This window comes from Dreissena polymorpha, chromosome 2 (genome assembly GCF_020536995.1).
Source record: "Dreissena polymorpha isolate Duluth1 chromosome 2, UMN_Dpol_1.0, whole genome shotgun sequence".
In the NCBI taxonomy this organism is placed as follows: domain Eukaryota; kingdom Metazoa; phylum Mollusca; class Bivalvia; order Myida; family Dreissenidae; genus Dreissena; species Dreissena polymorpha.
Window position 1 is genome coordinate 46008582 of NC_068356.1, and position 25474 is coordinate 46034055.

The 25474-nt window shown below is 34.5% G+C and overlaps 1 protein-coding gene across 7 annotated transcripts; it reads left to right on the forward strand.

Moving 5' to 3' along the window:
• Positions 1-2510: 2510 nt before the first annotated feature.
• LOC127866908 (aquaporin-8-like) lies at positions 2511-10610 on the forward strand. 7 transcript variants are annotated; one of them, XM_052407763.1, is made up of 6 exons: positions 2511-2599; positions 3132-3599; positions 4016-4142; positions 5993-6204; positions 8228-8377; positions 10148-10610. In XM_052407763.1, exons 2-6 carry the CDS (start codon positions 3370-3372, stop codon positions 10221-10223), a joined length of 795 nt encoding a protein of 264 aa, XP_052263723.1. In that variant the 5' UTR covers positions 2511-2599; positions 3132-3369; the 3' UTR covers positions 10224-10610. The 7 variants fall into 7 exon arrangements, with proteins under 7 accessions (XP_052263723.1, XP_052263725.1, XP_052263729.1 ...); XM_052407765.1 differs by having other exon boundaries at positions 2512-2599; positions 3207-3599; XM_052407769.1 differs by having other exon boundaries at positions 2540-2596; positions 3207-3599.
• Positions 10611-25474: the final 14864 nt, after the last annotated feature.

A 25474-nucleotide genomic window follows, 5' to 3' on the forward strand; every position in this document is an offset into this window, starting at 1 on the left:
AAAACTAGAAAGTCCGAAGATATAGACAAAGGACAGAATTTGTTTAAACAAAAATATGCTGTAGAAATTCCTTTATGTAAAGAAGACGTGTGCTATTTTGGAAAATCCCATTAAATCTGTGCAGATTCGTTCATACAAAACATAGACGATATTTTGGTGCTAAAACAAATACGCGTAACCGTGTCGATATCAGTGTTTACAATTGGTTATACATTTCAGTGAAGATCACAATATTAATTTGATCGAATCATATATAGATAGTTAATTAATTGCATTAAAAATTCTTCAGTCACATTCAGATCGTTATTTACGATTGCGATAACAAAATGATGTCATTCGTCATTCAAGTCGTATATACTCGCTGAAATGCGTGGAAAGTACGAAAGGTTAAAATCAAAACAGAATACTCATGAGGCTCAGAGTGGTTGTTGCATTGAAAAGATTACCAAAGCATGTATTGACAAGAGCGCAATAACATGTTAACCAAATAGTTCAAATAATATAAACATGCTGCTGTGACATTAAATCATTCCAGCTGTAATATGCTGTCCGTTATGGAGACATCTTGACACAATCGAAACCAATCGGCTAATTTTTTGGGAGAATTATTGGCGAAAATAATTTATGTTTGACTGACACAGCCATTACGCCACGCACTACTGATAAGATGACAGAAACGCAAACAAGTTATTTGGAAAAGTCTTCATAAACATGGTTTCCGATTAAGTAGTATCGATTGGTTCCACCCTACATTAAAAAGTCGTTGTAGAATGAATCCTAATAAACAGGGCATTACAATAGATATATAGATATAAAGATATATATTAAAGAATACTTGATATAACATTAAGTCCTATTTTTAATGCAGGAGTATAATTGAGGCACTCTCGCTAGTTCCTTAATTATTTCTAATCCATGTTATGAAAATATTTCATGTACAAGTTGCCATTCCATGTATTGTGAATGGATATAAAAAGTAAAACGGGAAGATAATTTCTCCAGTAGCTGCACATATTTTGTATCTGTCCTCAAGGTTTTTCTAAACTTCCAATTTCCTTAAATCTGTGATATTCATGTTAAAATCACAATCGTTAGTATTCCAGTGTACCTGTAGTTTTGGCATTGACTGAATCTAATTAAAGACTCTTATTAAAGTCTTATAAAAGATGTATGTTTCCTCGTCAAACTATTTACTTTCAACAATCTCTTGCAAATAAATTGATACATTGAACATGTTTAAACTTGAAGGTGATAGCTAGAATACTTTCGAATGGAATATCCATCACTTGCGCCAACATACATATGACATTTTATTGGATGCTAAATGATAAAATATTGAACATGATCGGATACTTGTTTCTTAATAAAGTTCGCATTAGCTGATAAACTTTAATGCTGCTTCGTTGTCATTTGATTCGATCAACCCAGGCGTGAGGTCACCAGCTGGGTGAAGTCTATGTTGTACATCCTTGTCGGTTTCCTCAACGCAAGGTTGCCACGAATGGACAGAATATGTTATCTACGTTGTGTTCGTAAGGTAAACCTCGAAAGCAACACATCCTGTCCTAGCTAGTAAGGCGGAACACCGTAACATTACTATTCTGTAAAAAGTGCTACACACGAATTATATGATTACCGAAGCTTATGAGGTTAACTAAATCTCGCATCCTTGTCGGTTTCCTCAACGCAAGGTTGCCACGAATGGATAGTATGTTATCTACGTTGTGTTCCTAAGGTATACTTCCAAGGCGACACATCCTGTTCTAGCTAGTTAGGCGGTACATCGTTACAATACTGTTCTGTAAAAAGTGCTACAAACAAATTTCAAAGGCGTTCAGTGAAAATAGGTAAACTAGATAATGTATCATTGTTTAAGAAATATTACCAAGCACTATCGCCATCGAACGAAACTGATCCGCAATGCTACCAAGTTGTGAAAGTGATCTGCAATTGCTTAATTGGTCTTCACCAATCTCCGCTCAGGTAAAATATAATGATGAGTCAAGAAAAACACAGAAGTATTTTATTTTTTGAAAACGTATCTATATTGACACAATAAAGGGGCATTTTCAAAGATTTTGGCATGTATTGAAGCTTGTCATTAAATGCTTTATTTTGATAAATGTAAACTTTTAAAATATGTAAAAAGTTCCAGTAAAAAATCAAGAATTATATTTAAAATGAAAGAAAAAGTAAACACCATGGCTCGAACCACTGACCCCTGGAGTCCTGGAGTAAAAGTCTACAACTGAGACCACTCGATTGGCCATCCGTGCTCATACAATGGAGGATGTATTTTATACTTTAATAAGCAATCATCGTAGCAGCTACTTTAGAGCATGGTAAATGTTCAGTATTTCTGTTTTCTCACAAATATCATAACTAAATCGACACATATATCATAACTAAACTTTGACAGATTTAAACGTGTGGTCTTGCTGCGAGGATAATAATTAAGGTCAACATGTATGTGTCTCATAAAATATCCAATATAAGTTTATCTTGTTATACACCATGTTTGAAGTTTGCAGCGCTCGCTATCTGAACATGAAGATAACACCTAATGATTTGTACGGAGCGGAATGTGATTCAAATCGTTGTAACGACTAATTGGATTTTGTTATTTTGTATTTGTTTATTTTAATTTGAACAGTTTTAAATATTGTTAATTCGTTTTTAAAAATAAGTCATATTCAAGTAAATTTTATTTGCATTTACGTCAGCATATATCGTCTTTTTAAAAGCAACCCGCTAAATGCTAAATTAAACTCGTACGTCTGTTTACTCCAATTTCTTAATCGCAAGGGGAATACGTCAGTTGAAAATGCGTACGAAACAACCAATCTGGAATATTAAAATAAATATAAGCTGTGACTGAAACTGATTTAATAATTATAGAGGCGTTAAGCAAATTTAACATTTTTTTTGATAACCAATAGACAATAATGAATAAAACTAAGCAAGTGTCATGGCTTTAATGTGTATAAGAACACTCTAAAAAGTAAACTTATTAGATATTTTTATACTTCAAATCTTGTATGGTTTGTGTTGCTAAATATCGGTAAGAGATCTGATTGTTCTGTTCTAAATGTGTCTGCATGTGATTCGGTTAATTAGGTTTGTTTTACTAGCAAAGCTGGAAGTTAGTAAAATTGATATACTATGTTGACCTTTATCCCGCTATATAAATTTGTTTTATAAAAAAGATCGCGATACCATCTTCACCTGTATTAATCTCATTTAACGTTCTTTCACGATGCCCGCGCTGGTGAAATACACACAAGCTGCTTAATATAGACTGGTGGTCGACCTAACACATGTCATAATAGGACACTATTAAAATAAAAGTAAAATAAACAGAGAGCCAAAATGACGGAAATGGATAGGTTAATTAGCCTGGACAAGAGTATTAGTGGGCATCCACCGCAGGAACGCGGAACTTTTGAAAGGATATTTCGACCAATGGCAGCGAAGTTTGTAGGAGTGGCACTGTTTGTGTTTGTTGGGTGTTGCGCGTTGAACAGCGGCGACTTGGTTGGGGCGGCCTTGGGACACGGGCTGACGATCGCGCTGCTTATTGTCGGATTTGGTGCAATCAGGTTCGTATTCCTTATGATTAGACACCGTTGTGTTCAGTAATTTCCCCTATATTATCACATGTATAAAACCAGGACAAACGTCCTCTTTTCAGTCAGTTATTTGTATACATGTACTTACAATTTCGATGCTGAACAAATATTTTTCGGTACATGCCTCTAGTGAGATTTGAACGTACGCCTTCAACAATCTCTCCTTTAATTAAATTATTACATTATTAGTGCTGCTGCAACTGCTAACCCATTAACAATGTGTTAATAAACTGATCGCCGTGATATTACTGAAATGCTGTTGAAACTGGCAAAGAAAACTACACGAATTAGCAATGTTAGACAGAAACGGCATAACTATCAATCGTATAATAAGAAACAGATACCTACATGTTGAGCCCTGTGTGTCCATATTTGTGTGTTTTCAGTGGTGGACATTTTAATCCGGCTGTTACCGTCGGCGTTATCATGGGAGGGGGACTTCCGGTGTACCTGCTCCCGAGTAACATTATAGCCCAGCTAGGTGGGGGAATGCTTGGTGCATCCATTGTCCGGGTATACTTATTTTAAGATGTTTATAAGGCGGTAGAAATAGTTTTTAAATGACTCAATGCGTTTGGTTACTAATTTTTGTTGTTTTGATTTCAACCTCGTATCACAAAGAATGCTTAAGCGTATACTGGTGAGTTTGATTAGTTTTTTCATTTCGAGAACTGTTCAGTTTACCATGTACTAAATAACAAAAAAAATAAATATATTATTATATTTCTATATATAAATTGCTTCATCATGCAATCTGATATGATGGCATGCTGTGCTTATTAATGTAACGGTTCACACGCAAAACAATCTTTATGTGTTTATTTTTTGCCGTTTTGGAGCTATATCAGCCAATGAAAAAGTATATTATATGTTCCTTTATCTAAACATGAAATACAAACACAGACGATCTCTTTATATAATAAATGAGAGCAAGTGGTAAAAATACGCATTTTTGTGAAGTATGTACATTTGTTTTTAAGAAACCAAGTTTGATGTGATGCAAAATCAATTTATAAAATTCCGTAAAATCTCTGACTAAAGGTTCACATTTCCCTTATAAAAGGACCATCAGATTGTTCGAAATTCCAAAAAGGATTGACAATCGGTTTCCAGGAATCTACATGAATACAAAACGTATATTGACTAATAATCCATTTATTCCGCGAATTGTAATACAGTTTGTAAATATTACTCCATCGCGAGCCTATCTACTAGCGCATGAACTGTTATCGTGTGTGTTATCAGCTTGTAACATTAACATCGACCGATCGGGTAATGAAAAATTTGTTCATGTAAAAGATTTGCAAACTAGTACATTTTGATAAATGTTCGCATAACAAATTTAAAAGTGTGAATATAAACGATTTGTAGATATAGTCTTTCTTCGTTTAGAAATATATATAAACAATGAAAATTAAATAAAAATATTAATAAACGTGTAAAGATGCCATGAATGAAATGTAACTTACTCCATAGACATTCATAAAGAGCGAGTTATTATCAGTACTACGCTGATACCGATACGTTTAAGCAAATGTCAATATGTATTAATGCGCGAACGTCAAAAAACAATCGCCATACACGGTCATTCATTGCGCATTATGGATACAACTAGTGCAGTCGGTGTAAGTTGTGATATGCTACATATAATTAAGTCAATTTATCATAATGTCAAATCGTGTGTTTAATATTCTGATATCAAACTTAATGCTTTTCACAATGTTTTGATATTTAATTAGGGGTCAAGCAGGGGAGCCTCTTTCTCCTCTCCCATTTATTTTTTTGATAAATACATTAAATTAAAGTGTTTTTTTTGAGAAGCTAACATGTTAAGATATTGAAAGGTTGTCTTTAAATTTGTTACTTTTTATGGGTGATATAGCTATATTTACGTCAGAGTTGTCAAGCTTACAAGCCCAGTTGAATTGCATTAATAATTACTCTCGAAAATAGGGTTTAAAAATTAATGTTAAAAAGACTTTATTAATCTCAAATGTAAAACTATTCGGCGCTTGAGCTATTAAACACCGTATTGACACTTAAGGCTGAAGCTAGATATTGCATGAAAACGTAAACTTAACATACCACTATCCAATACTCAAATAACGACTTCGCAATCAATACGTCCAGTCATGGTCTGATATAATAAATTCGCAAAGTAAATTAGATTATTGTGTAAAATAAAAAATCATTATTCAAAGCATGAAGTCTATTCAGTATTGTTTTTTTTAAAAAGGATTGATTTGAATACTTTCCACTCCAAAACCACCGTTGATCTTGTCGAAAACTGATATAAAATGTTGTACTATCATGTTAATTCAGTTCAGCGTAACTTTTAAACAAAACTAATATTTTAATTGAAGGCCACATTACCATCTGAAGTTTACGCAAAAATAGGCGGCGGGACACATCAGCTCGGGAAAGACGTCAACGCAGGGTGGGGCTTCCTGATCGAGGTCGTCTTGACCACGGTGCTTGTTCTAACTGTGCTTATGGCGGCAGTGAATAACCAGACAAAGTCCAAGCTGGCCCCTCTTGCAATCGGATTTGCCGTCAGTGTCGACATTATGGCCGGGTATGGCTGGCGGCTCGGATTAAGGGTCATATAAACGCCTGAGACCCGCGTTAGTATAATCCCGTGAACAGAGTTTCAGAAGGCTTATAATTGAGTGCTTCTGTAGAGCGGTCGATCAGACCGCATAAAATACTAACTCATTTTGGTGCGAACGTTTTGCCTCCCTTATCAAGCGACTAAAGCGAAACTTGCAATACATTATCACGATGATGTGTAGACGTGCAAAAAACTTTTCCCATGCTTCATAATCAGAAAATTGAAGTTGTTATTACCACACACACACACACATATGGCAAGCGGTTCGACGCATAATCCCAAGAAACTAGGTTTTTACTGAGAACCTAGGTTCTCGCTTGAAGATTGCACATGGCTTCCAGAATCCAAGTTTTTATTCGATATCCTAGGTTTTCACCAGAACCCACGTTATCATAAAATGTGCACCAAACTGCAATAGCCTAGGTTCTTATTTGAAATCAAAGGTTTCGACAGACGTTAAATAATCTGTTTAAACCATAGTTCTCATGACGAGAACTTAAGTTCTCGTCTTTAATACTAAATCCGTGGTTTTCATTTGGGGACCATAGTTCTCATGATAACCTAGGTTCCCAGAATTACGCGTTGGACGGCGTAAACTTAGTCTTTCATGCTTAATAACTGGTTTGGCTCGCAGACGCTAAATATAAATTCAGAAACCTGTGATCTCATTTGCAAACCTTAGTTTACGCTCGAGAACCCATGTTTTCGGCGAGACGACGCACATAGACACATAGAACTTAGTTCTCATGAGTGATATTTAAGTCTTGATTAAAAGAGAGTATAAACGAACCGGAATATATATATTTTTGACGAGTTTAACACTTGAAAAAAAGTTAAAGAACGGAAAAGACAATCAACGAAAATATAGTTTGATACTCTTGCAAATGATTTTATGCTGTGATGTCAATTAGTTTTCATGTTTAAATTACACTAAAACTTTTGGGAAATCTCCACTTTCTTGAGGTTTATTCATATGACTCGTAAATAGAGCAGCAAACCTTTTATTGTTCACTGTTGAGAATTTATCCAAGCAGATTCGCTCATACGACACAAGTTTAGTGTGACTTAGAAACTTGTTCGTCATACATTTTATTGAAGGTAAGACATTTCAATTGGCATGTCATATAAACGTTGTTAACTATTTGTATATAACATTCCTTGTGTATGTTTGTATGTTTGTCATAGAATGAGTAAATACAATTTTATATTTTAAAGTTCTATCTTATAAACCTTACAAGTAACAAGCCACTATATTTCATTACGTATAGCTAAGTCATATTAGTATCGTATTAGTATCGTATGTGTAGTATTTACAGTGTTTTAATATATCTGCAGGTATTCATGTTATTGTTATAATAAATACAGTGGCCATATGCTAAGCACAAAGAAATGGCGTACAGCTATCTGACTGGGGAGGCGGAAAACTACAACGGGCGAGGCATGGTCAGGGGTGATAACCCCAAAAAAGGGTTAGGGTAAGGGTTAGTGTTAGGGGTCGGGTTAGGGTTAGGGTTGGGTTTAGGCTAACCCAAACCCTAACCCGACCCCTAACACTAACCCAAACCCTAACCCTAACCCTCTAACCCCCCCTTGCGCAATACCATACCATGCCTTGCCCGTTGTCGTTTTCCGCCTCCCATCTGACTGCCGCTATCGTGTTTGAAAAGTGGCACAAAGTATTAACAATCACGTGCTCATGCGCATAAACTGTGTTCAAAAACATTAACAATAACAATAATGGGTAAACACTACCAATACTACAAATACGATACTAATACGATACTAATATGACCCAGTTGTACATAATGAAATATAGTGGCTTGGTACTTGTAAGGTTTATACGATAGAACTTTAAAATATAAAATTGTATTTATTTATCCTATGACATGTTTGCATAAAACTGCGATTACATAATTTTGACATGGAAATCGTGTATACTCGTTTTAAACATATTCCATATTTTTTTAATTAACATGTATTTTTTAAGCGGTCCTCTAACCGGTGCTTCGATGAATCCAGCTCGTGCATTCGGTCCAGCCGTCGTTGCTAGCTCCGTTGTGGATAATGCCTGGAGATATCACTACATCTATTGGTTGGGACCCCTCTGCGGAGCACTCCTTGCCGCTCTACTTTTTAGGTAAGTTGCACATGATTAAATTACGTATGATGACTCGTACACATCTTTTCAGACTATGTGACCGGACGATAAGAAGGGTCTATCATTATGCGTTCAATGAACGCAGTAGAAGTCACTGAACCAAAAAATGCATTTTAATTAATCATCAGAATAAGTCTTTCAACAGGTTCTTCTGACTTGTTTCTTATGACTTTGATTAAAGTTTGATTGAACATCGACTACATTATTTTATTGTTGTGTTAGGTTGTGTTTAAATAATACACAAGATAAGTATTGATGCAAAGCATCAAAGGGCGCCGGGAATTTCAGTGTAAAAGGCGCTCAATGAAGTTACATGGAACGATTTTTTTCTACTGTAAATATTAATATATTGGCCGATTATTTTAAACAAAATAGAAAAAGAAACTGGTATAACCATTATCTATGATTTTGTGTTAAAACCCCCACATAACCATTATCTATGATGTTGTGTTATAACCCCCAAATAACCATTATCTATGATTTTGTGTTGTAACCCCCAAATATTTTATATTTGATTTTATTTACATTGGTTTCCTTTTTTTTTTTTACTGGAATCCGCTTGCAGTTTTCATTAATGGAACAGAACTGTGTAGGTTTTAAAAAATCAGCTTCATCTTGTAAGCGTAATTTCATATTTTTCTCAACTTCAAAGGGAGATGATTCTGAACTTATTCTAACGTTGCTCATTTACGATAGGGGTTGAGTACTCACTGATATGAAAACACTGTAAAAGTTTTAATGTGTTTACGAACCCCCTCCCCACCCTCTCACACATATATTTCATGGGCATAGTAACAACAAAAAATGGTTACAATAAAACAGCATATTTATTTAAACTAAAATGTCTACATCAAAACAAAAAGTTAACATATAACACAAATACAATAATTTGATTCTACTGGGGCTCGAACCTTGGGCCTCTCACATGAGAAGCGAGCGTGTAACCACTACACTACGGAACCGCTTGAAAAATCACCTTCTAACTAAGATATTAATAAGCTATTAATAGTCGGTTTAAATGTCAACCCGGAAGTGTAAACGCTGGATAGTGAGCGGGGTTAAAGGTCCATACAAAAAGGTTCAAAACGCTGGCAAAATTCGGGTCAGGCCTGCGGCCATTTATATGTGGTTCTTAAAAAAACAACCTGTAGGAGGACTTGATAGTAATGAGACTGGAATGCTGTGATGGTGCTCCTCATTGATAAGCGGCTGCTTCCTTTATCAAGACTCATTATTACAATTAGTAATACGTGTCGCGCTTCGTGCTCTATAGCGCCTTTATTAGTAACTAGGTGGTTGCTATGAAAGTGGAACAAAGATGTTTTGTTTTTATACAAAACCAGAAAGTTTCACCGGTTCGCGTATTTGCCCAGTCCTTGTGATCTTTTACTATTGCCCAGTCCCTGTGATCAGTTATTAATTAAATAATAAGCTTTGCATTATTGGCAATAAATGTTGTAGTAAATGTAATACGCACAAATGCAATACTTATTTACAATAATTGACACAAAAAATCACCACTATGCAAGATATTCTGACAACAAAAATATATACATTGATCCGTAAAATAACGTATTTCAAACTAGTCGCCGCACTTCAGTGCGACGCCAATTTTAGGTGAACGCTAAATACTACGGAAGAAACGATGTTTTTCCCCATGCGATGTCAAACCATACGCACCCACAGCGATAGCGACTGGGCAATTCATCGGCATTTAATCTATGCCTTTTTGATTAACCCTTGTTTCAGATTTATCTTCTTGAGCCCCAATATTCGATGGATCTCGAGACGAGAAACGTCCTTACAAGCTGAAGGCAACAACTGACTACAAATAATACCGACAGGTTATTGTGTTTGGTAGATGCTATAAGCACGATTATAGCAGACACTTTACGTTGAACCTGTTAAAGTTACCTATGCAAAATACTGCTTTTATGAAATTATGTGCGTTTTTAAGCAGTATATTAGTTGTATTTACCCATTTTACATGCAACATGTTTGTTAATTTATAATATAAAATTTTATTTCACTACGTGCAGACATATACAAGATATTCGTGACACATTTTGTTAAAGGAGACTGAACGGTGAAAACGTCTGATCATCTCTCTAATTAAGAGATTGTATTGTATATTGAAAGTGTTTTTATATGTGTATGCTGTGAAAACCATTTTAATTGATGCTTGATTTGATCAATACAGTCGTAACTTAAACGCATAGTTGCTATATATATATTTGTAAAAAGTACGGTCCCCAATTATTTCCCGATGATTCTACAAGTTTATATTTGTATGAATACGTTAAAGCTCTATATTATTTATTTCATTAAACGATCACACTCCATAAATTGCCAGACCTTTGAAAAATGTGTTCTTTACATACACGGTTACACAATATGCAACCAAAGATACTTATTAAGACGGTGAAGTCAAAAGGAAATCAAGACGCGATTTCAGTGCATTCAGGCGGCGGGGAAAGCGGCTTCATTAACCGCCAGAACAGATTCCGTGCATGCTTGCAGGCTATGCCCCGAAAAGATTATTCAGACAACTGTTGCTGTTAATTGCTTTAAAAGTATCACAATTCTGCATAAAATTGTGTTTTTCTCCAGGCAATCTCTAAATTTGCTGTGATGTTATGGCACAACTTGCACACAACACTTTACCATTATTGTTTTCTTAAAACAAAAAGGTTACACTTTAAAATGATGTTGGTTTATAAAATAGAAGCTACATTAAGCAAACAGTTACGTTTTGAATCATATTTGAATGTGTTAACCTTCTGCTTTAGTACAAGTCAGCCATAAACAAATACATAAGAAGGCTGTAAAACCAACTTGATTTGGAGACTGAATACTTGCATTTCGCAACACATATTGTGCTCCGAGTGTGTTTTTTTTGGTCATATACCTGTCGAAAAAGTTTCACACGATTATAGCAAAACATATTGAACGCAGTAGAACAAATAAAAAAGAAGATGAAATTTACAATGTAGAAACATTTCGGTCTATCGAGAAAACCACTATCGGATTTGGGGACGTAAACGCAATCATATTCTGGATAAAACATAGCAGCGGTTACTTCCCGTTTCATTAAACAGTTAAAGTAACAACATCAATACTACAAAACAATATAGACAAACATATGTGTTTTGGGGATTTTGAAATCAACTGTTCTTATTCACTTTGTCTATCATTAATTAACGTTTGTCAAAACATGTTCATAGATCGAAAACGCTAACATACTATTTTATGCGCAAGCGCTTATAACGGTTTACATAAGAATCAATTGACTGAAGGGGGGGGGGGATTTGGTTGCCTATTTCATTGAATTCATATATCCGTTTGCATTTATTACAGTAACATTAAATTAGATGTTCCATACCATTAGAGGCTTACATTTGATAAATCGTCGTTAGTAGGATTCTACTTAAGACATCGCTCGAAAAACATAATTGAATGCCATATCATGTATCGGTATTGCAGCTAAATCACAAGAACGTTCAAACCCGCATGTTTGTAATACAAGTTTGCCGCGCTAATCGCTTTTATTGACTCAACTCTAAGCCTAATCTAGTGGCCGTTCATTCGCTCTTTTATTTTGGAGAGCTTTAATCTATTTGCACACGAATACGCCAGTGTCCATTAATTAACAGTGGAAGATAATATCGGTTTTTGTTTGTCTTTGGGCATTGTGTTCAATTTAACAAATACCAGTACACGTATTTTAATTATTTTGAACTTTCCCGATGGTATCATTCTTGTGATTTCAGACATTTGTTTGGAGGTTTTGATTTGCGATCACGATACACCAAAAGTACTGTCACGTAGTCTTAGAAACATTACAAACGTACACAACTCCATTTCAGCGTTCAACGCGATTTATTTCTATTTATTTGATTCCAACACAACGTTTTCTAGTGCATGTACACTATAAAAGCAAGACCCTTAACGAGCCTTGCCCGCGACAACATGAAATTATGACCCCTCGGTACAGTGGTCTTTCTTGGACTGTCTGCCTCTTTAATACAAACAGTGACTGTTACATACCCATGATACACAAGACGATCAAATTTAATATCAGTAAAAGTTAAGCTAATTACTAAAGGAGTGTAACTAATAAAAGGCATTTTGGCCTATCTGCTCTACAGTACATGGCGAAGAAGACTAGGTAAATAAATTAATAATTTTTTATAAGGCCACGTCATTTAATCATTGTTTTTGTCAACATAAGGCCACATTATACAATTGTTTTTTTATAAATAAATGATTTTTCTAATGTTCAATAGATAATGTTCAAGTATTCGTTACGTTTCAGTTCATCGTGAGTGTTAGTGAATTACTTGTTTTTTCATGAAGAAGTGTATTATAAAACACATTAAAGGGAAAAATCGATGGCATTTACAATCCATACATATTCCCACGGTTCCATAATAAATTGATCTAACTCAAATACTATATAAAAATCGAGTATCTTTAAAATACTGATCGCGTGTCGTTTTTATACATGACCACAGTGTACGCAAACCCACGCCAGAGCATTATTTTGAATACGCTTCATAAATCAATATCATCGGCAAGATAAGACGAGTTATTAAACCCAAACATTATTCTATGGATAAAATCGGGCTAGTGATTGAATGTGTTTTGTTATGTTTAGTTCCAATGTATATACGCCAATTTTATACCAAAAACACTGGTCGCATGTGGCATAAGACAAAGTTTCATTTCACGCGGCTCATATAGTTCTGTTTTTCTCCGTGCTATTGAATATAAGTATAATTTTTGTAATGCCTAGCTGGCTGAACGTTAGCGAATTTGCTCTTAATATGAATGTGTCAAATTGTAATTTCCTTCGAATGCATTTTTCTCAGTTTTTATGTCCCCCACCACTATAGTGGGGGACATATTGTTTTGGCCCTGTCTGTTGGTTTGTTTGTTGGTTGGTTGGTTGGTTGGTTTGGTCAAACTTTAACATTTTGCAATATTGAAGATAGTAACTTGCTATTTGGCATGCATGTGTATCTCATGGAGCTGCACATTTTGAGTGGTGAAAGGTCAAGGTCATCCTTCAAGGTCAAAGGTCAAATATATAGCTTCAAATCGGCGCAAAAGGAGACATAGTGTTTCTGACAAATACATATCTTGTTTTTTCTTCATTTCATTATCACCTAAGACTTCAGTTCCTGCAGCTAATGATTTTTTTTTTTTTTATATTTCTATGATAAGGTCCCGTTCGACTATATGATATCGGTTAGTAGTACAGATCGCCGTTTGCTAGTTTATAATAAAGTAATAAAAAGTGCCTCTCAAACTTTTACAATAAATAGCGTATGACTGTTAGCATGCACTCGTGACCTAGCCTAATTTTGGAAACGACACATTATGAATAAATATGAAGTCACTTAAATGTTTTTTAAAACACAATCTAAACATGATCCAAATACAGCGAGCGATGGAATTTCAACAATACCAAAAAGCTTTAAAGTTTAGCAAATAATGGCGAAGTGCAATCGTTATGCAAATAATAAGCGTTTGTTCCGGACAATAAAATATGAAACACAATGGCGTGCGGCTTTAAGTTTTTTGTCCTTTTTCCGGCAATATGTTTGAATATTCAGTTTCATTTAATATATTTGTATCATTCCGTACAAAGCAAAAACTGATTCATGTGTCTAGTTATAAATATTCCTAAAACGGTTAAACAACAGACACGACTTGGCACTTTCGTAAATGATTTACTATTATTGGCATGCATTTAAAAATGTATTAATCGGTACAGGCTAGTGACGTATGGTTGATAAGTTATTGTTATGAATCAATATTTTAGTTAAAAAGCAATGTTTCAAGTAACATAAATATTTAAAATCACGAATGTTAAGAAAAATATTTCCAAAAATAAAGCTAACCCATAAAAACAATCAGTGTTCCTTTTAGCCATAGCCAAAATTTCAACGCTAGATTTTGTATGGTAACATACAAAATGCTCGTTTTTTTTGTGGCACAATATTTCCATTTTAAATTTCCGCAACGATATCTTTTCATACGACACACAAACACTAACTTGGTACATGAACACGTGTTATATATATTTTTCCGCAAAACACGAAAAAGAGCGTTTTTTATCTTGCTTAATTTATGTGACAAGGCCACATCTAGCCTTGAAATTTGGCTTTTGCTATTAGGAACATTGATGTTTTATGTTAACATTATTTTTCAAAATATTGTACGAAATATTCGTTGATTTGAGGGTTTATGGGCTTTTAAGTGTTTCATTGACTAAGAAGATTTTTTTATATTTCATTGTTAGATTGATATAATGTGTATTATCATTTTTTCGTGATAAGTTATATAAACATACGTTTTATGTGACCGCATTTCAAATGATGCCATATGATTCAATTATTGTCGCTCACTGCTGTTAGAGGAAATGCTGTTTTAGTTTCACTGCCGATTAGAGCGTTCATGACAAGTGTATGGGTTGATAGCCGTCATGGATAATCAAATATTTAGTCTTGGCCAACGTATTGTAGGCAGTGGAGGGTTGTTTTCTGAAGGGTTATGTTAACTTTGTAAGTGACTTTGTTTGGTCACTGGACAAGTTTTGTGAGATCCAAGCGACACTGTTCAGTACTCTGCAATGTTTCGTCCTTATTTATATATGTTGTTTGTTTATAGCCGCGTTGTCTATTGAATCCACAGGACATATAGAGATTGGCCTATCATAGTTTTTTCCGTCTTTAGGTTAACCATAAATGTAACGTTTCGCCTCACTTAATTATTGTGAACAAAATATACTCGTCTTGTTAAATAGAATAATAAAACTTGGATATAATGTAAATTGTCTAGTTAATTTTATTTAAAAAGATCAATAAATACTACATGCTGTTCCTATGTGCAAGTGCATTTATTTACATTTACAACAGTTTTCCTTTCAACTACATTAAGATGGTATACATTTTGCACAATAAATACACGCGACAGAGTCTTAGCCGGTGTTCAGAAATGTCACTAGGTAATACTCTACATGCGATTTTTAGAAAATACTGTAGAACTATGTAGAACTGTTTTGTTGGCGTGTTTAATTTACGCTAATAATTGCTAATCTGTTACCTTGCTTATTCAAAGCAAGCAAGAATAAAAGTGCCATTCCGAAACTTAATGCATATATGCGATTCTTCCCAAAATATGAGATATGTTTATCGATTAAATTATGTTACTATAACTTCAAGTTCTCTTTTATGTAATCTTAACCAACTGTGAAAATTGTTAAGTTGTCTTTATTTTTATGTTTTTGTATTTGTAAATTATATTTAATACTTAATGCGTTGTCGTCTTTAGTTGGTTGTTTTTCATTGAACGTTTCATTGTCATATCTCCTACATATGAGTAACGGCTAGTCTCATAGAATGTGAAGTCACATTTAGGAAAAATCATTAAGTAATGTGCATGCCTGTTATTACAACGAATAGTTGGTAAATACAATCGAGGTTTTAACGCACGCTCTCCACATACGGAACATGACATAATTTACAAACCTTTTAAGGTTTTGATATGTTTTTTTTAAACATGATTTTGTTTGTTTGCGTAAGTGTGAGTCAAACTTCTTTAAAAGCTTATGGCAATTGTCTGATCAATAAATGGTCTTTCACAATAAAATATTGGTATTATTAATCATAAGAGTTCTAGCAAATGCCATTAAAAGTATCGAAATACTTCGCCAGCTTTTAGTTTTTGCTCTTGAAACGTTGACACTTTCAATAATATATACTAAAATTTGAGAAAACCAACGAAAAAGTATTATTGGTTAATGGCGTAAGTAATGGTCAAACTAAACAAATAAAATGGACAAAACATTAGTACAAATACTAAATTGCAAGAAACTTCATGCTTATCATATGACAAAACCATGCAGTCTTGGTTGTTGGTGGTTAGGTAAAGGATCATTATTAACAATTGATTCCTATCGATCAAATCAATAACTACGATAACAAGACTCAATTTAGATCAAAATGCCCTTTGAAAGTGCGAAACACAAACTAGCGAACTCTGCTTTTATTAAATAGTAAAATGCTTAACTGTGAAGAATGTTCTTTTTATAAAGTAATTTCCAAATGGCGGTCTTAAATCAATGCCTTATACATTGTTCACCCATGAATTGAAGTGTCCGTTCATATTATTCTCCAATTCAGCGAGAAAATCCCTTCAAAGTTCCTGAATGTTCCATCTTGGCCATCATCATCTGGGTTTTAAAAACAAATAAGAACATAGCACGAAATAAATATTTACCAATGTTAGTTATATATGTTGATTGATTTAAATCAATCAAAGCGCTGAAGGCACTGAAGTTGTTTGCTATTGCATAATCTTAGACGCACCTCAGTTTTCATAATTATGTTATATTTTTTTATATCGCAAGTTTGAAATGAACACAACCCATTCCAATTTATAAAGAGTGTGTCTTAAAGTACAGGTCGAGATGTGTGTGCACTGTTTATCCTCATATTTATGTTATAGAGATAACTTAGACATAATAATAACAATATGTCTGTTTTTTCGCAATTGGTTGCTGCACTGGCAAACATCTTTCGAAAATACGGCTGCCTTGCTAAAGAATAACAAGCCTAGAATCATGTACATGTTGTGTTATGTGTATCTTATACTTTATCTATTTTCTTTAATTTATTGAGCAACAATTTTGCCGACATGACAGACTTTTAATGCATCATGTCTTGTTGTGAGCCGGAATTGAATCATTTCCTAGGCCGAATTGATCCACAGTCGCCAATTGTATTCTATATTTAATTGGATTGAGTTGTTCAAGCTTTGAAAAAGCCAGTTGCCCTGCTTTTTAGCCCAACTGTTACCGACTTTTGAAATTGAGTTTCCTGGGCTTAAATCAACTGGCCCCAGGCTAACAGGAAACCACTAAACCTGTAAGTTATTCATGATGTAAGATCTGACAGTGTATTGAACTCATTCTATGTGCAAGTCTGAAAACATTAAAGGGACCCTTTCACGTTTTGGTAAATTGACAAAATTAAACGATTAAAAATTTTAGAGTTCTGTTGTTTTCGTTATATTTTTTTTAAACTACGAGGATTGCTTCTATAAAGTATAAAATACATCTCTCATTGTATGGCCGCGTGGTCTAAACGATAGACTTTTATTCCAGGGGTCAGTGGTTCGAGCACAGTTGAGGGTAACTTTTTTTGTTTCTTTAATTTTATTCTTATTTTTTATTAATGGAGCTTTTAAGATTCAATGTTTCATTTATCAATATTAAGCATTTAAAGGGATCTTTTCACGCTTTGGTAAATTGACAAAATTGAAAAAAGTTGTTTCAGATTCGCAAATTTTCGTTTTAGTTATGATATTTGTGAGGAAACAGTAATACTGAACATTTACCATGGTCTAATATAGCCATTATATGCATCTTTTGACGATTTTAAAACCTAAAAATTATAAAGCGTTGCAACGCGAAACGATTGAATAATTTGGAGAGTTCTGTTTTTGTCGTTAAATTTTGTGAAACTACGAAGATTGCTTATATAATGTATAAAATACGTTCACTCTGTGTACTCGGCGGAATAGCTCAGTAGGCTAAAGCGTTTTTACTTCAGGACTCTGGCAGGACTCCAGGGGTAACTGGTTCGAAACCTGGACCGGGAAATGTTCTTTTCCTTTTTTAAATTTTATTCTTGATTTTTTACTGGAGCTGTTACGATCCAATGTTTACATTTATCGATATAAAGCATTTAATGAATAAGTTAAAAAATGCCAAAATCTGTGAAAAGGCCCCTTTAATGACAAACTGTGAAAAGTTCCCTTTAAGATGTTTACTAAAAAATGCCACAAGGTTAAAATTTAGAACTCATTGGTTGTTTATTTGATTTAAAAGTGATTTTGTTTATTTGCCTCGTCAGCGAGGTTATTTTTAAGTTATTATCTACTTTATCTTTTTTTTTTCAAATCATTAATAGAAAAGATAATTTAAGCTTCATTTTGGGAAAACAGGGCTTAATGCATATGCATTAATTGTCATCCCAGTACCATAGAATTTCTTTAAACGAAAAACACCATACAATCAGACAGTGTCGTCCTTGATTACCTTGTGCGAATTGCATAGGCTTATCATTGTGCACAGGTTAATCTGGGACACCACTTATTTGACATGCATGAACAGTCCTTCTCGGTTACTCCTTTCTCCATAGATTCCACAAGATCAGGTCTTATCTATTTAACTATTCAGGGGTCATTATCAAGGTGGTGTGAAACGCTGGTCACTGTTGGAAGTCATAACATTAGGGTATTTATTGGCCATATCTAATTCCAAGATATTGCTGTAGAATGCTGATAATTCAGAGGGTTAAACATCGCTCACACACTAAATGAATATTTTGATTGTAGAAAAATACAGGGGAATGCATTTTAAAAGGTATCAACGAGATAATATTTATTAACTAAAGCACATTTTAATAAAGAGCATCGTGCTTGTATTTGAATGATGGATTAAAATAAAATGAACAGAACAGAACATGTACATAGTTTATTATTGAATTGAACAACATATTAATTAATGTTAATTAAACTATGTAATGGAAAGTATATAAATGCGAAGAGTATGTAATGATCTCAGAGCATAATTATAATTATGTTATATAAAATTATAATGAAGATATTTTCCATTACACACATCACATTATTCAGAAGTAAACAATTGAATATTCCTTACTTTTTCAATGTACCGGTACATCTATTAATGTCCATATAAACAAGTTGAGATAGCATAAATAGTATGCCACATAAACTTTATAGAATTCTTGTCAATTTATAATAATAGAATGATAAGTTTCTATATACATGTATATTAAGTACTGTCATGACTGTAACCCAAACTTTTCTAGCAAGGAAATGTCATGGAAAAAACATTAATGTTTACACCAAATAGCGCCGTCTGCACCTGTGGATTGGGACATAAGCGACGGTGTTCGCTATTCAAGTTAAGACTTTTTTAAGAACATCGTGGATTAGGAAAATGTGCTGTATTTGGAGGAAATACCGGTTTCAGAGACGTTCAATAAATTAGCCGCGCTCTGTGAAACGGGGCTTAACGCCTGTGCGTAAAGTGTCGTCCCAAATTAGCCTGTGCAGTGCGCACAGTCTAATCAGGGACGACACTTTTCGCTTTTATTGTATTTTTCGTTTTAATGAAGTCTTTACGTAGCGAAAAACCAGTTTATGCGGAAAGTATTGTTCCTGATAAGCCTGTGCGGACTGCACAGTCTAATCTTGGACGACACTTTACGCACATGCATGAATACACGTTTTTACACAGAGTGGCTCAAATACTGATCGTGTCCGTTATTTTTAATTTTGGCAATGATACTATAGCTTTATGATGGGCTTTTGGCTGTTTGAGTCGCGTTGCGTTTGTGTCTGTTGCAAATTATATTATTGTGTTGCTGCTTTTGGAGGCATTTTTTTAGTCTTTGGATCATGTTTTGCGAAAAACACTGTAAATGAGAAGTTTTAAAGGGGAAGGTTGGGGCGTTGTACTTTCACTTGTTATTAGATTGTTATCGTAGCTATGCACGGGTTGGTGTAAGACGGCGAACGGCCATATGGTCGCAATGATTTAAATGAATAATTCTGGATACGATACATCATACTTAATGTATAACCGCGAGATCTTCGCTGTATCATATGACCAGGTGCATTATATATAATTGGTCTACAACCAGGCACTCGGTCAGTCATCAGGGGTCAGCCAGTCACATATTGGAGTGTATTAAAAAAAACTGAATCAATCAGAGAGATTCACGATTCGCAATTTCGACAATTGGATCGATTTTTGAAAAAAAAGATAACACGTTTGTTGAATACGTTTCTAAACGTCCATATAGCTTATAAGTGTTTAAATGTGTCCGTATATAAAATAGCAGGTTAATTTGTAAGAAAATGCAATTTTAAAATCATTTCCCAGCAGTATTAACCATGTGGAGATGGTGTGCTATACATTTTTCAATTTTTCAATTTGAAGTCCGCACGGGCTAATCAGGGACAACACTTTCCGCTTTTATGACATTTTTCGTATAAATGAAGTCTCTTCTCAGCAAAAATCTAATTGAGGCGGAAAGTGTCGTCCATGATTAGCATGTGCGGAGTGCACAGGTTAATCTGGGACGACACTTTACGCACATGCATTTTGTCCAGTTTTCTCAGAACGCGACTCAAATTATTAGAGGTAGTATTGACAATGGGCTCGACATGTTGCCTAGGTTTCGATAATGCCTCGGTGAAAGTGTGTGCATGCACGTTTAAGTATTTCGTATGTCCTTTTTGGATAGGTGTTCAATAAATTTACTTTTCATAATCATGCCTTAATAGACAGTCAATGGGGCATTTCAATCAGCAGACCAGTTTCAAGTGATATTTACAGATATCTTCATGTCTTTTAAGTTTCCGCCAAGTTATTTCATCCCTTCAATCTTTTGAAATGGCAGGACAACAATATACCTATGTACAGGAATATGACATAGGAAGTACGGACTTCGCGCGTCGCATTGTCTCATAATTATGAATATTCCTTTCTTCAAATTAATCTCGAACCTTTTCCTATAATGAGTTCCGTTCTGAGAAAACTGGTCATAATGCATATGCGTAAAAAAGTGTCATCCCAGATAAGCCTATGATATCCGCACAGGCTAATCCGGGACGACACTTTCCGCCTTAACTGGATTTTCGCCAAGAAGAGACACCATTTAAACGAAAAATTCCATAAAAGCGGAAATTGTCGTCCCTCATTAGCCTGTGCGGACTGCACAGGCTAATCTGGGATGACAATTTACGCACAAGCATTATGCCCAGTTTTCTCAGGACGCGACTCTAATGACGCGGCCATTGAGCAATCATAAGCAAGAGATTACAAATTCGATCTTTTCCCTCTAAGTGTGACCTTGGCCTTGGGAGTGTGAATGACACATCCGCTTATGATGCTGAATAATTCCGCAAAGTAATTAACAAAATCTGAAATGAATTTTTTTCACAGTGATTACGAAATGGGATGGACGAAGGGATGAATGGAAGAAAATGCGCACCCCCAGAGTTTCCAACTGGTTTCATCTTCAACCGACCATAATGTAAAAGCTAAATATCGACAAACTCGAACAACGTTTATTGTTACTTATGCAAATTCCAAACCGCAAGCTATGTAAACACTCCTTTGGACTGAAAATACACGTCCTTGTCTGAATGTATATGTCTTGCTTCGTCAATCTTTGGTAATCAAAACGCGAACATGAATTTATTAATATTTTAAACACTTAAGGTTTGTTAAATTCGCAGCGGGACCTGAACATCAGTTCTGATTGCCATAGATCAATCCAGATTCTCTTTTTTTCGGTTTATTCATTTCATTTCAACTCGTTTTTGTCTACCCTAAAGCTCCGCGTAAATTTGCTTTTTATCTCGGATTTTTATTAATTCGGATTAAGCAATGCATGAAGTTTTTTTAAATGAAATATTAACAAGTAATTTATGACTGTTTATTAATCCCCACGTTTTTTTAAACACGTGGGGATATTGTATTGATCTCCGCTTTATTTTTGATCGGACCATATTTTCTCCCACACTGTTAGCACTAAAACCTTGAAACTTGGTAATTATGAGCATATGTGCGACGGTGATGGTGACGAAATTTTGATCTGACCCCTGGGTCAAAAGTTATGGGTAAATAAATGGGTAAAATGGGTAAAAAAAACTCGGTTTACTTACAACATGCGACGCACATGATAACAACTTTTGACCCAGGGATCAGATCAAAATTCCAAATAGTGCACCGTCGCACATATGCTCATAGCTACCATGTGTGTAAGTTTCAAGGTTCTAGTGCTAATAGTGTTGGAGGAGAATGGGGGTTGGGGTGGGGCCCAAAATTTTGGTTTAACATAACTTCTTCATTTATTCACCAATTGGCGTGACGTTACTTTTATACTGAACATCTCTTCTTTCAACACGGGCGGTGTGGGGATACGCGTCGGCATCTGCCACGCCATTTCTAGTTAATATTAAGTTGATATCAAAAGCTTCAGAGTATTTCTATCCTCGACCCAAGGGATGTGGTTAAATATTAAAACGCTCTTTAATTTCATCTGAGCCGCGCTCTGTGAAAATGGGGTTTAATGCATTTGGTTAAAGTGTCGTCCCAGATTAGCCTTGCACTCCGCAAAGGCTAATCAGGGACGACACTTTCCGCTGCTATAGTATGTTCCGTTAAATGGAGGTCCCTTCTCAGCAAAAAAGATTCTAAAAGAGTAAAGAAAACTATCTTTTAAAATCATATAATTTCTATTAGTTTTAATTTCAATCATTTCATAATACATGTTCGGTGCTTGTTTCATGTCAAATTTAAAATCTAACAAAGGTGCACATAAAATTATTTTACTAACAAATTTCAAGCTTACCCGTTTTATACATTTCCGTTTATTTTTTTTTATTTTTTTTTTGGCAATTAAGTTTTTGCACAACTGCTTATTACACTGGTCGATAACCCTCGGAAACATGTGCGGCAGATTTAGATCTGGCCAGAGATGACACCTGGGTTTATTTATTTTCGCCAAGCAGGCTGTGGTCAGCTTGACAGGGGAGTATGCTTTATGACCACAGAACAGTTTACACTGATTAGTTCTGCTGATAAGCGATGGCTAAAATCTAGCCGTTCTGGGAGTAACTTGGTAGGACTGTGAAGCCCCGTTTTCCCTGAAAGCAGCCCATAAGCCCCGTTTTCCCCGAAAGCAGCCAATATGTACAGATATCAATGACAAACTGGCAAATGTCGTCGCACAAGCTGTTAAACGCTATGATTACATACGCAAGCGAACAACTAATAAAATAAATTGTACATTTCTAACTGGAAATTATTTAACACGTAAAATATTCAAAATATAGAAACCATCTGTATCGCTATGGCGTACGTAAAAGGATAAAGTTAACAACTTGAAACCAATAAATAACAATCAAATACACAATTTAAATTACAAAACAAAAAATCACAAATAGAAACTTATAGTTTATTAAGAAAGTCATGTTTTATTTTCTGATCTTTAAACAGAAATGTTCAGAATTAGGGAGGTATTTCATTTTAAATAGTGGGAAACGTAAGAGCTGTAAACAATAAACCTGCATGTATCAATTTCTAGAAATCACATCACAAGTCTGTTAAATAATTAGCAAAACCTAGAAAATAACATTTGTCGCTAAATAAAATCCTACGATACCAACTTTTGACAAACTTACTGCTTACATACGCTTAGTGAACTCATACGAATTGGTCCTTTATGCGGATGAGAAACAATTGAAAATGTTTAAAATTTCGGTTACAGACTCCAAAAGGAATCTTGCGCCACATATCAACATGGCCAGTCAAGTGGAGACATTAAGACTCATTTAAATAGTAACACTAAATGGGTGGGAACTCTGATTAATCAGATTGTCATATTGCTTGTTACCTTTGTTATTATTTTACTATTTTATTCATACTAAACTCTGCGGTGTAGAATTCCGGAAAGACAGGCTATATATTAGAGAACATAGTAAAGGTGTGTTAGTCCCAAACCGATTCCCGCTTAAAAGACTATAGGTTTACCCTTGTACCGCGATGTTCGTTCTTCTCTCAGTGAGTCAGCATTACTGAATCCACCCATTACTAAAAAGTACTGAAGACACTCTAATGACACTATGCATTCTTATAAAGGACAATTAGAGAATGTTGCACGACTGTGTTTTACCGGATACTAAAGGTCAGGTTGCTGTTACTAAATACAAAACAAAACTTAATATCGTCATCATTAGAAAGTACAAAAGATGTTGGTATTGAACTATTTTGAAATATCTCTGCCTGTCAAACCCTTTCTTCGACACAGATATGACTAACGATTCTACACATATTAAACGTTATGACAGAATTATGATTGACTCTTTATTTCTGTAGACGTCAAATCCCAGGTCGCAGTTATTAACATAGAAATGTGTATTTAAACAAAATTTTAGCAAGTATCGATGTGACAAATGCACTTTTAATTTATTATGAAAGATCACACGATGTGTGGATACAAGGCTATTTGAAGGGAATGTAAAATGTGAAATTTAAAGCATTTTTCACCGGTACATAACTTATGTCTTCATTATTATTTAAAGTCATATTACTAATATAAGGAACCATTCCAATCCATCTTATTTTGTTCGCGCTATGAAAGCCTCCGATTAAGATTTACTGTGCAACATCTAAAAACAAAAACGTATTCACCTTTGAAGTGTAAACTACATCATATTCAAATTATACCTATTATTTTTTACTTGTTTGCAATCAAGACCATGCGGATATCTTACTTTTCGACAAATAGTACGCTACTTCAACAACCATGATAAAAAAAGGTTGTGTATAGTCCGGTAATAGTACATTCCAGTATGTGAATAATACGCGCATTGTTTGGACAACATAAATTTATTCATGAGACGAAATAAAAAATATTGCAAACATTGGTTCTTTTGGATTGTTGTTTTCTTCCACAACGTTATACTTAAAAAAGAATAAGACATGCGTTCTTTCTTTTTTTTAATGTATAAGAACAATTAAATAAACAATAACTTTACCGTATTTCAATACTTATTTTAAAAAAAACGAGCTATTTTTAACAATTTTTTACAAATCAATCAAAACATCTTTGCGGGCAACCCTATCAACACGCGATTTGTTTTCACATTCATGTTTTATCCGATGAAAGATATGAAAGTTTCGCGGGATCCTATTCCTCACTTTTCGAAACATATTTTATTCACAATTGTTATGACAAAAGACAAGAAATGTTCACATTTTTTTGGAGCCCTATTTTTCTTCATGGTTAAAAGACAAATGTTCCGACCGAAGATATATGCACCTTTTTATATTTCGATTGTTATGTAGTATTTTATGGCCAAATTATTGACACCCTAGATTCAAACGGCTTATGTTCTTGTATATTGATTGGCATTGCTTTCTCTCGGAAAATAAAATTCCTAAAATATAAAACTACGACAGTA